Raw genomic sequence first — 12,983 nt, 5'->3', positions numbered from 1 at the left:
GGATGATGGGCGGACGGCACTCCCACCATTGCATCCCAAGTCTACTACTTTGCTTAAGGCTGTTTGAGCCACTCGTTTAGCCTCCGTCTTTGTCTAGTTTTATTTTACTTTTTCCTAAATTAGCTCTGTTGTTGGTTATAAACTGAAACTTTCGGTTTAAAAAGTCTCTAAAGTCTTTTTGTTGTTGTTACAGACGGAGAGCCCCTGGAATGGCAAGGCAAGAGGGGGCTCCAGCCAACAGAACCGCCCGGTGAGGCGGCCTTGCACTGAGCTGCTAAAATACCTAACAGCCACTGATGACATCCTACTCCACACCAAAGGCAGTGAACCTAAGAGCGCCTGGGGAGGTGCTAGTAGCAAAGACAAGAGCGGATTGGGTCTTGGTGCCTCTTCGTCCTCCTCATCGCCATCTTCATCCTCCACCTCCTCGTTCTCCTCCCTGTCGTCTATATCCTCCTCCTCCTCCTCCACCACCACCACAAAGAAGAAGTCAGCTCTGCCATCTCAGCAGCCACTGCAGCAGCATCACCAGCGAGGTGAGAGCCGGGCTGCAGGTGACTGTAGTATGGCTGGTGTTGGGGCTGGGAAGTGGCAGCATTGCAGTCACGATGACGAGGTTGAGGATTTGGAGAGTGCTTCCACCCATGTTGGCCACAGAACCTACACCTGCAGCCATGCCCGCCCCAAACTGGAGCACGGGCCTCCCAGTGAAGAAGGAAGGCCGCCGGGCGATGTGGGCCGGCTGGCAGCTGCTAGGTTTATTAGGTATATGCATTCTTATTCCCTCCCTCCCCGAGAGGCGAGTCACAGCTGTGAGCGTTGCCGAGAGGCTGCATGTGCCACTCAGGCTAGTGAGGGCTTTGGCAGGCAAGGCCGCAGTAACAGTAGCGACGCCAGCCGTGCACCAAAACAACACGTCACTGTGACAATTAAAAAAAGGGAGGAAAAGTTGGGACACCCTTTGCTTAGCCAGTTGCTCACCTCCAAAAATAGACCTTCTCAGTTTCGGGCCTACGTCCCTCCACCCACATTTACCCCTTTACGTAAAAATAAGAGCATTTTGGCAGGTAAGACTTCTGCGAGCCAAGGGCAGGCTTTTTCCCAAGTGAAAAACGAGGAGCCCAAAAGGACCTCTGGTCATGGAAACCATAGATTAAATGTTTCCAAAGAGCCCGACTCGGGGCTAACGTTGTCACCTCTTATGGTAGACCTAGAGAGCTGGGTCAGTCAGCTAGATTCAGGCCTAGACATGGGCTTTGGACTGGACCTGGGATGGACAAACCAGGGAGGCTATGGGGACGATGTTGACCAGAATGATGACGGTGTTGTTGTTGATGATGATGATGACCATGTCACGGGCAGCCCTGGAGCGGTGCTCTCACAGGGCCCACCGAGCCCGCTCATTCCAGATACTAGCATTGCAGAGCCCAACCTTCCCTGCAACATACAAGGGCAAGGGCACCCACACAGGCAGGCACTCAACCAGCACCCCGATGACCAGGGCCTCCCGTTGTTAGGTAATCATGACTGCATCCCCCCCCCACTGGCCTTATCTGTGCTCTCTCTTCTCCTTTTCCTGCTTTAACCACTTCCAAGTTTGATTCCGCAACTAACCCCTAAATCTAACAGTCATTCTGAGAACATAAACACCAATGACTGCAAACAGCCTGCTCGCCAATGCTTTTTTGCTAGTCCTAGAGGCTACCGTCAGATTCTAAGACAGTGTTATTGAGAACCAAAAGGAGGGTGTGGGAAAAGGGGTGAGCCTTGTCTTGCTGCTATACATCTTGTATTCACTAAGTTTATTCCTGAGCCATCTGGCATATTGAGCTGAGTGTGCTGATTATGTACATTTAGACTCAGAGCCCGGGTGCATCCATCGTGCTACCAAAGCCACATTCGCTTAGCTGGAGCACAAGTCGGCCAAAGCCTCGGGCAACTGCACAAGCTTCCTTGACTCTCCTTTCCTTCCTTCTTTTTTTTCCCCCCCTCCTCTGCTGTTGGTGCATGCAATTATGACTTTATTGTCTAGGGAAGGGCTCACCCACTTTCATATGTCTTGTTTGTGGCAATGTTTTTTTTTTTTTTACTCCATTACAGTGTGTGTCTCAAGCGCATTCTGTCTGTGTGTAGAGTCGTTTTAAACCATCACTCCATCCTGCCTCACAGAGTAAACAGAGAGTAAACTGTTAAATGGGGTCAATTAAAAAAAATGTAATGGTTAACAGTGTCCAGTTAAAAATTGGTGTCTTTGTAGAAATATATGCATTTGTTGAGCCAATTTGAGATTGACTTGTTGCAGAATGTGGACCTTTTCTCTTCTGCCATGAGTGTCATTCTTAGATTAATAATTACCCATGCTCCTTTGTGTTCTGCAGCCAAACCAACCACCTTGCCACTTCCTTTGACCCCAGAGTCTCCAAAGTAAGTTTGAGAAGTTTTTCCACGTTCTTCTAGGCAAAGACGTAATACCAAACCACAGCAAAAAAAAAACTTATATTAGCAGAAACTATTAAAAAAAATTATGTTCTCAGTGGAGGCATTCTTGTAACTCATTTCCATTTTATTTGATCACAAAAACTCACCAGTCTTCTACCAAAAAAGTCAAAAATAAATTGTTTTAATTCTTTTTGTCTTCCAGTGACTACAAGGGATCACCTTTTGAGAACAAAACCATTGAACGCACATTAAGTGTGGAGATTGCTGGAACCCCAGGTGAGACCGCCTTTTTTTTCACTATCTTTAAAGACCCACTCTGATGAGAATGGTGTTTTTAACGTGTTTTTGTGGCATTGTTATCCTGATGGAGGACACCTATAAAAAAAAATTAAGCTCAAAATGACATTTCTGAGTACGTCTTTATTTAAATCGTGGTGAATCAGGAGACGAAAAAATGCAGTTTGAAAAAAACTTGTAAGTGTGACGTATGTGCTACATTCGGCAGGGCACAAGCTCCCTGCTCTGGTCCATTTGATTCATCCACTTGTGGAAAAATAGATCCATGTATGTCTTTGTTTTCCACGTTTGAGATGGCATCTGACGAAAACTGTTTGGCTGGATAGCTCGGATTATTGCTCGCCATGTTCGTTGCAGCAGTAATCTTAGTTTAAGGTTATTAGGAACTGTGAGCTAGCGGGGATGCATTAAATCAATGGATGACAGGTAGTGCGCGAAGGCTTACTCCATGCCAACAGTTTAACCCCTTGACACTGAAGATGTCGCCGGCGACCCCCAAATAACACGTTCTTCAACCTCAGCTGTTTATGCGATCAACGGAAATCAGCTGATTCTGACGCGGAGAAAAACAGATTTTCATATCAGCTTTGCCCCAATAGGCAAAACGTTATCATTGCAAAGCGTTGCATAAAGACACCAAATCTGCTAGAATTGCGTTTTTCACACGGCTGAAGAGTGAAGGTAGTCCAAAGAATGTCAAGACTAGAGCTGAAGCTAAAGGGTTAATTTCCTAAACCTCTGATGCCACTAATTATGAATTGCACTTTATGGGTTAATGCTTATATTTCCAGCATCTTGATAGATTTGGTAGAGTTCAGAGTTCAAGGTGAAGAACAACGAGATGTCTTTTATGTGCCTGAGTATCGATTAGGCTTTCTGATCCCCTCGTGATTTGTTGGCAAAGGCCCCCATTGTTCCCTGTTCTTAGGATACTGGAGAGTTAAAATGCCTTCTTTTCATCAGATCTTAATGGGTTCCGACCAGCAGGTTACTCAGCTGACACGTGACAAGGAATCGGAATCAGCAGCTAAATGATTCAACATAGACAGTGTAAGGAGGGAAAAAATTAAATTAATTTTAAATATTACATACTGCTATTTTTGAGTGGCAGATTGGAAAAAGCCAACAAAAAGACTTACATATTTGAAAATTGCTAAGAAAAAAGAAAGAAAAAGGTTGGTAAAAGTAAAGCAAATGCCCTTTAGTCATTTGGGACTTTTGGGTATTCATTTACCAGCAGGCGAAATGATTCTTGTATTAACCTCATGTTTGTCCTTTGCACTTTCTACTTCTTGGGAGAAAAAAAAAAACAACCCCAACAGGTATCCGTCTGTCCTTTTGACTTTGTTTGAAGTGTTTTTTTTAACCCTTTTGTGTAGATAAGCTTTCAGGGTCACAGGAGAGAAAGAGCAGGACTCGTTATGCTCGGGGGCAATCAGGCACGGTTAATATTTCCTCCTGTTTTGCTGCACGCGAGCGAGTCTGCTGACCTATAGCCAAATCCGCGTTTTCGTTCTTTTCCACCGGGTCCGTTTTACAAGCACGGTCCAATAAAGCCGTCCACCTGACGACTCAATCCTGGGCAAATCTACCACTGAATATTTGCAGAAAAGTCATTAGTCTGGACGCTTTGGGGTGTTGAGCCCTGATCGTAGTTAAAGATTAGCTTTTAAGGCTCAGGCCATATTTGACAGATGAATCCCAGTCAGCGCAGGTAAAATAAATGCAAATAAAGATAACAATGTCAGTATTAATAATCAGAAGAAAGTTATTAGGGGACATAGTTCAGTTGGTGTGTCTTGACAACCCGGTGATGGTTTTTTTTTTGCCAAGTGCTGCCAGGCAAATGAGTTTATTCTTTTATGGTGGGTTGTAGTAGTAGTTGTAGAGACTTGCACAACATGTCCTGCACAAATATGTAGGGTAGATAAAAAAAAAAAAAAGAAAAACGTTTAGGGGGTAAGATAGCTGTCAAAAGGAAACTTTTGCAAAGTTTTGCTCAAATTAATACTTTGGACACAACTTTGCAAAAAGTTTGAAAACAACATTTAGTTTTACGTTAAATATGTCCTTTGTGATTCTGATTTGTCTTTGTTATGAATCCAGAATTTCCCCTGTTAACTGTCAAAACTACATCATGTGGTTACAGGCGTATATACTGTCACGAAACCTTGATTCAATAAGTGCGCATGCATACTGAGGCTCATTTTTAAAAAGCTAAAATAGAATAGAATTCCACTTTTTGGATGCCACAGCAGGGAAATAATTTGTTTTTACAAATAAAAAATAGAAAATAAAAACTATTTTTTTCCATCGATTCCACAGTGTCAAGTTGTTGTTGCCAAGTGACAACAGCTGATGGTGTAAACCAGGGGCGAAGCTACAGGGGGAAAGGAGGGTGGGGCTGGTGCCCCCAACAAACAGCTTTGCCCCACACTTGCCCCCCTACTTTTGAGTCAATGTTAGTACCATTATTGACAAAGTTTAAGAAGTTTTCAATACGAGCTTCTTTACACATTACAAAAATAACAATAGCAACATTTCTAAATGAAATAAAAACATTAATAATAATTAAACTGTAATAAAATTCATATTTTTGATCTTTTCATTTGTTATGGCTATTCACTCTGCTCCACCCTTTTGCCCCCTCTTGCCACTCCATATAAATTGTTCTACCTCCGCTCCTGGTGTAAACAATGCACTCGCACATCAATTCAGACCCAAGAGTAGTGGAAAAAAGTCCAAAAAGTGAGAGAGACCTGGCTGAGACACCAAGATGGTGTCTGACATCATCAGCCAGAAGTGGAATTTATACAACTTACCCTAAACTTAACCCCAAAGTGTTAAGTTGTTGAAAAAGCTTTTATTAAAACCGTAAGTGTGAGGGTTACCAGTTAAAATAAAATTTCTTCTTTATTTACTTGTTTTTAACTTGTCCTGTCCAACTGCTAAACAGGTTTTAAGATTTTACTGTTACAACAGGGGGTTATGATTTTTTTGACAGATATATATTTTTATAAATCCCTTTTTTTAATTTAAGGCTAAACTTTATTTTTATCTATGTTTGTATGCATTTCTTAAATAATGTATGCTTTAAAAAAAGATTTGAGTGAAATTGGTGGGCTTCTGGTTCCAGGTGAGGATTTCTGGTTCTGGACATTGATGTCTGCAGGCATGTCTGTCCTCTTGCAAACAGGAGTAGCAAACATGCCACCACACTCATTAGGTGTTAAAAAAGAAAAGGTCCCTATTTGTCAAAAAAGGTTGATGATAAAAGAATTATGAAATCTCTTCCAAAAATATGGATCCCCACAAGAAATTAATAAAGTAATGCCAAAAAATAAAGATAAGAAAGTGTGGAGCAATTAGTGCCACCCCTCTTATTTAACCCTTAAGCTTACCTAGGCACTTTAACATTAGGAGTTGGGTCATCTAGACCCACTAGAACCTTTTTTCTTCAATGATTTGTGATCTTCACTGGTGTCCATGGATTACATGAAATCCTCTTCACATTTATCCACCTTTTTGGATAATAGATAGGCATATCCACAAGGATGTGGATAGCATGTCAATGTAAGGATCGGGTCATTTGGACCCCATAGGATATCACAAGGGTTAAAAAAAAAACACAGACATAGAATGTGACTTGAAGAGGCACCTATTTCACTCTTCCACCAAGGAAAGGGAGACAGATGGTTTGAGAGGAAAGCACAAAAAACATTTAAACAGTAAGAATTCTATGGCCGAGGTTTTTTCATTGCTATGTTTAAACAATTATAAAAACTTAGTGGTTTAGTAAGCCACATCACAAGTTTATGCAGTGAGCATGATGCTAGGTTAAAACAGTGGGGGGGGGGGGGGGGGCATTTTTTTCAAAATGGTGGGGTTGAGGTGAGTTGGTCCCACTGGCACAACTGGAGAATGTTGAAGAAAACCTTCAAGAGGTCTGTTAATGGAAAGCCCATTTTCACATTTTGAGAAAAATAATGGAGTCATGCCTAGAGGATGTGCTCAAAAAGCTACCTATACCTCACAAACTTGGTGGTACAGCTAGCAGCTATAAGCTGACTTTCCCTTGCAGCAATCTGTGAAGAGATTCCGATCCAGATGAATTGCAAATGTTTTATTTTGTTCTAAGTACATGTTCACATGGCCCTGCCATTGTTGAAGTACTTTGGCCTTTAATGTTGTAAACTATCTTTATTTAAACCACCCACCACACTTACTTATACAATCATAGGGGAACAAAAGTTCATATTTTCATACAGCATTACCAAAAAATGTGGTCTGTGATGTTTTTGAAACTCTAAATAAACAAGAAAGCAATTGATTAAATACATTTTCAGCATTATCCCTTGTGAGATATAGAAGATCTCTTAAACATCTATGGCACAATTTCACACAGTGTATTTCCAGTGTATTGCCCCATGCCAGGGGCAAAACACTATTATTTCTTTTGCTAGAGCTATATTTCTCCTAAAGTTTATTTGAGATTTAAAGTGATTATCTCCAGGGATCCACAAGATCCTAAACTATATACACAAAATTTACCTGGGGGCTGTATAGTAGTTCCCTCACTTTAGAGGCGTTTTAAGTAGAAATTGGCACTACTTACCTCGCTTTCCCCTACTAAGGTTATTCATAAAACATGCATCAGTGACATTCCCTTTAGTGGTAGTCAGTACACACGTGAACTGTGTTGAATCGATGTTTCATGACCCTGTGATGTATTTTTTTGACAGTAACTTAAAGTCGTATCTAAAACAGACATAACAAAATGTGTTCATATTTTCTTTTTCAGTTTTTTTCCAAGTGTGCACACCTTTGTCTATGAGCATTTTGACACCCTAGTTTCTATAAAGAAATATCCTCTTCAGATGGCACCGACAACCCCATGGGCTGTACTGTATCTGTTCAGGCCTAATCTCTGCCAAACTAATAGATTTATCCTGCGCTGCTGTGTTGTCTTTAATTACTGTATCTCATGACACTGAGGTGGTCTGAGTGTTGCTATTTGCATAGCTTACCGCCGGATCAACTCTTTAAGCCAAGACTTGTTATTCGCTCCATGGTGTCCCAGCAACGTAGCTGCATGAGAAAAAAAAAAAGAACAGCTTTAAAACCCTTCTCTTTCACTTTGGTATTCCATTGTTTTCTCCCATGATTGGTGTTTGTGTGAGCACAACATCCATCACCTGCAACTGAGAGGCACATATTTATCCAACTCTGATTTATTTCACCCTTATTGCTAATGGCTGCTAGTTTATGATCCCACACGCAAATTGTTTTGGACAGATGGCGTTTCATTGCTGAAACAGAAGTTTTTTTTCCCGGCATTGTCTCCCATCCGCTGTCCCTTTCTCCTGTCTCTTTTTTTTCCCCAACTTGACAGAATGTTTTATACGACGCGAGCTCTGAGAGCAATGAGACAGAGGAAAAAAGGGGGCTTGAAGTCCTACTTACACATCTATAATAGATAATATGATGATAACCCATTGGCTCGTGCATCCCAAACACAGCAAGTCATTTCAGAAAGTTACACAATTTATGTGCCAGGCTCTTGCACTCTCTTTGCCAAGTCGTCTCTCCAGAGCATATTCTAACACTGGATTTGATACTAATAGCTGTCATTTGGTGCAATTCACTGGCAAGGGAAGAGTGATGTGCTTTATAAGGATGGCAAAGAAGATGGGAAAGCGTAGGTGTTTCAAAGTGCCTGAGTTTGACTCCAGTGAGAGACTGTTAGTGACAAGTGTGCCTCTTTGTGTGGGCACATTTGTTCTGTGTAAGGCAAGGAAACGGGGAAAGATGAAGAGTGACAGAAAGAGGGAAATGGAGATTGATCCGGGGGAAGACAGCAGACAAAAGGAAGAGAGGGGGGGGAAGGCAAGAACTCTAGACTCAACTAAAAAATGAGACCCAAAAAGAGGGAGGGGAAGGGGGAATGAGAGTAATGGCGGCGGCTGTTTGTGTGAGCGCGTTAACAATGCTATAAAATGGGCTCATCTCAGGACTTCCCATATAACTGCCATCTGTCTGGTTATAAATCTGTAGGAATCTGGGGAAGAGATGGAGGGATGTAGGGCAAAAGCAGTAGGGATGCCATCTGACGAGAATGTCAAACCGACAACAAATCCTCTCCCTGCCTGCACAGCATCCGTCCTGCTATGGTAGCCTCACCAGGTCTGCAAAACTGAACATAAACCATGGCGTCCTTCAAGATGCACCTCGAAGAAAATTACACTTCAAAGTGCATTTCTTTATTCAAATCATTGAAAAAACGCCTGTAGCAGTGACATAGAAGCTACAGTCATCAAGCCACAAGCTCCCTGCTCCACTCCATTTTGATGAATCCACTTGAGGATCCATGTGCAACTTAGTTGTCCTCGTCCAAGCTGGCATTTGGCTCCAAACTGTAAGGCTGGATAGCTCAGATATTGCTTACCATTTTTGTTGCACCTCTAATGTTAGCTTGGCGATGTGAGAGGGTTAGCTCAGGGATGGGCGACTCCAGGCCTCGGGGGCTGGTGTTTCTGCAAGATTTCCAGACATCCAAGCCCCAGTCATGACTGACTACCTGGTTCAGGTGTGTCCAGTCAGTTAGAACATGCCAGAGCAGGGTATGATGCGGCCCTCAAGGTTTGGAGTTGCCTGATTCTTGGGCTAGCGGGAGACAGTGTAAACAAAGGGATGTGGCGAAATGAGGGCAGGCTCACTCTGTACCAACATTTCCACAAATCAGAGGTGAATTTCGAATGAACTCCTGCTGATCTGCAGAAACTATGTCGTAGAAAACGACATTGATTTTTTTGGATCAAATCATTATAATGACGATTAAAATAGCACTGAGGATGCTTTTAAAAAAAACATGATCAGAGTGGGACTTTCAGATGCAATTAACATTACAGAAGCTTCTGGAAAAACTGTGTTTGGTTCAGAATTGTTCTTTCAATTATGAAAAACTCTCCATAACGAGGTTGTGTCCCAGACAGAAGCAGACAGTACATTCACTTAATTTTCCTTTTTCCATCTGATACATTACCTTGACTTCTTTTTTTTTCCTTTTCCATCCTTGTGTGTTGTTGTTGTTTTTTTCTTCTCAAAATTGATCTTTTCAAGGTCAGAGAATAGGGGAATGGCAAGCCATCTGTATTAAAGAACTGCTGTATTAAGTTACACCAAGCATTACATTAATCTGTCAAGATTGCAATAAAATAGGATTAGGCCCAGCGAAAAGGGAATATTTTAATCATGCATGAATCTGTGTCCACTGTCCATAAACTGACCTGGGAGGTTATAGATGAATAAGGCTAGATGGGAGATGGAGAATACAAGGGGGAAGGTTGCATTATGATTCTATTTTCATTTTATTGCTTCCACACAACCTCTGCCTCTCCCTCCCCCGTGCAGGTCTGACACCACCAACCACGCCCCCACACAAAGCCAGTCAAGAGAATCCTTTCAAAGCATCTCTCAAAACCAAGTTGTCCTCATGTTCCTCCTCGGCCTTGACATGCAAAAGAAGCAGGTTGAGTGAGTTAGGCGCCTGCGTTGTGGCCCTGGCCCCGGGTGCCTCAGCTGGGGGCCCCGCCAGGAAGGGTCCCGAACAGACTGAGCTTTACGCGCAGCTGAGCAAAGCGTCCACCGCCCTCCCTTACACTATTGCTCCATATGCAGTAGGGGGCGGCCTTGAGGAGCACCGCAGCCCTGGCAACAACAAGCGGGCCTGTCCCCGCGGCCACAGTGACCATGATTATTGCCAGGCATCAGCTCGTTCCAAGGCGGCAGGGGGCACAGCCACTGTGACCACAGTGGAAATGACATTTACCCCACGTGCTTCTGATGCCTCAATGCCCAGTTCTGGCAAAGTAGAGAACGGGCGTCTGGAATGTAAGGACTCGGCCATGCCAGCACCCTTTTCACCACCATCTTTTTCTCCATCTTCAGCTTCACCTGGCCCTTTGACTAAGGAGCAGACTCCAGTGTCTCTGGAAGCAGAAGCAGGTCATTGCAGGGGCTCGGGGGAGCAAACCCTCACACAAGCCAGTCCTATCCCCGCATTCGGGGCCGCCTCCATGAGGGACCAACCACAACTCTGTGCCACGAGCCGGAAGCCCCTGTGCGACCAGGAAATCAGAGCAGAGCTCAACAAGCACTTTGGCCACCACCCACAAGCCGTCCACAGCCAGGGTGGCCAGGAAAAAGAGGCGAACTGCAAACGGAACAAGGCTACAGCCCCTCAGCCTGCTGTGGCGGGAGAAAATGACTATTACTCCCAGAAGCTGCTTGGCTCCAGCTACCTGCACACAGGGTTTCTGCCTTTCCATGATGAGATAGAGCTGGGCGAGGGCCGTGACAGTCGCTTTGTCTACCCTTGGGAGGGAACCCCTCTGGACCTACTCTTTGACTGCTCTCCCAGCTCTCCCTCCTGTTCCCCACCATCCAGCTGCTCCCCCTCCCGAGGCTCCCTCTCCCCGCCTTCCTCCCTTCTCCTGTCACCCAATAGACCTTTCTGCTGGACCACCAGCGGATCCCGCTCCCGCTCCCGTTCCCACTCCGGCTCCCGCAGCTCGTCATCACGGTATCGCCGGCGCTCCCTGTCCAGCTCCCCTGATAGACGCCCCCCCTCCTGGTAAATTCTCTCTCTGTCTGCCTTTGTGTGTTTGTGTTGCATTTTTAAGCTGTTGTGTTTGTGAGAACCGTCCACTGACATGTCAAATTCAGTTTTCCTAGCATTAGGCTTATTCTAAAACTAAACCCACAGAGTGATGTTTACATGTCTTTAATCACAGGTAAACAGCACTTAGAATGTGATTAAGCTGATGGATAACTCAAATACAGTGGACTCCTGACTTTCAGATGACAAACAAAGCACAAGACCACACACACTTAAGCTACTTTATAAACATGCAGTTCAAACGCAATGGAATTTTAAGTTCCCTAAAGACGTACTCCGATGAAAATCATGTTTTTGTTGCTTTTAACATCTTCTACCGGCATTTTTATCTCATGATAAAGAAAATTAAGCTTAAAATTTGTGTTGATTCAAATTGTTGTGAATCAAGAGCAGATAAATGAAATCTCCAATTCAAATAAAACTTTATTTTTGAAAAAGAACAAATGCTGGGCAGGTTACAAGCTCCCTGCTCTGAGCTGTTAGGAACGGGGAGGGGAAGAGGGGGTGGGGTTGTTTTGCACCATCGGTCCTGCCCACATGTCAGAGGCAATTTTCACATGAACTAAGAAACTATGTCCTAGAAAACGACACAAGTTTTTCGATTTAGGCTAAACACAGCAAAATCATAATTAAAAAAAGACCACTAAGAACTCTTTATAAATAGATCAAAAGATGATTTAAATGGGACTTTAAAGCTTATACATGTCTAAAACTTAATCCTATATAACCATTAATTTCATATTTGACACACATTCCTTAAAAATATTAAGTTGGACCATGTTTTCTTCCCTGTAGTTCACCTTCATCCCACTAGGGGCAGTTGTAGCAAATTTTCAAGTTTATGGTGAGAATAACTCATCTTTTCATTATTATTATTTTTTGCATCAAAAGAACGCAACATTTGTTGATAAATAATTCTTTATAATACAGTTAAAATGCGTTAAAAATATGTGATTGACTTTGAGAGAATGGCTAAATATGGTGCCTTCTTCCTGAACACCCATGTTGTGTTTGTGAGCAAAAAAATGACCAAATCACTTAATATATCATAATTGATAGGATTTATATTTCATCTAGAGAATTATTATAATTAAGGGTAAAAAAAACATCTTTGGTCCTAAAATGTTAAAATATCTGTCAAATCTTGGATGTATTGGGCTTTACAGGGTTAAACTTCATTTTCTTCATTTCAACATTTCAACATAATGTATATTACATTTGGCAAAGAGAAGCATAAAATCACTAATTTTCACACATTTTTTGTCAGATGATTATTTTAAGCTGCAGTTGTTTTGTTTTTTTTCTACACGGCAAACCCACCTCCTTTTTTTATTCCCAGTTGAGAGCACAAGGCTTTGGGAACCTAGTCACAACACTAAAAAAACTACATTTCCCATGCTCCCCTTTGATTTTGATGGAGGCCCTGGAAAGTTCTGTTGTCGAGGGGTTCGGGGGAGGTTTTGGTAAAAGAACAAACACTATTTGCAGAGCATGATGTGAATAAATTGTCAGTAGTGGTTCTTTGAGTGCCTCACTGTGTAGGACTCCACTGCAGTGATTCACTGTGTTT

General features: G+C 42.8%; 1 protein-coding gene across 3 annotated transcripts in view; it reads left to right on the top strand.

Annotated features, from left to right (window-relative positions):
• Positions 1–12,983, top strand: part of ppargc1a (PPARG coactivator 1 alpha) — a 46,534-nt gene that overhangs the window by 22,016 nt on the left and 11,535 nt on the right. For 2 of the 3 annotated variants that reach the window (XM_023965807.1, XM_023965806.1), the window contains exons 5-8: positions 194–536; positions 2,379–2,424; positions 2,642–2,715; positions 10,147–11,368. In XM_023965807.1, the coding sequence (XP_023821575.1) occupies positions 194–536; positions 2,379–2,424; positions 2,642–2,715; positions 10,147–11,368 (1,685 nt within the window). The remainder of the gene's footprint in view (positions 1–193; positions 537–2,378; positions 2,425–2,641; positions 2,716–10,146; positions 11,369–12,983) is intronic. The other variant, XM_023965808.1, reaches the window with a different exon arrangement.

This window comes from Oryzias latipes, chromosome 18, assembly GCF_002234675.1.
Source record: "Oryzias latipes chromosome 18, ASM223467v1".
Classification (NCBI taxonomy): Eukaryota; Metazoa; Chordata; class Actinopteri; order Beloniformes; family Adrianichthyidae; genus Oryzias; species Oryzias latipes.
The sequence above is the reverse complement of the archived record's forward strand: the minus strand, read 5'-3'. Positions and strand labels throughout refer to the sequence as shown.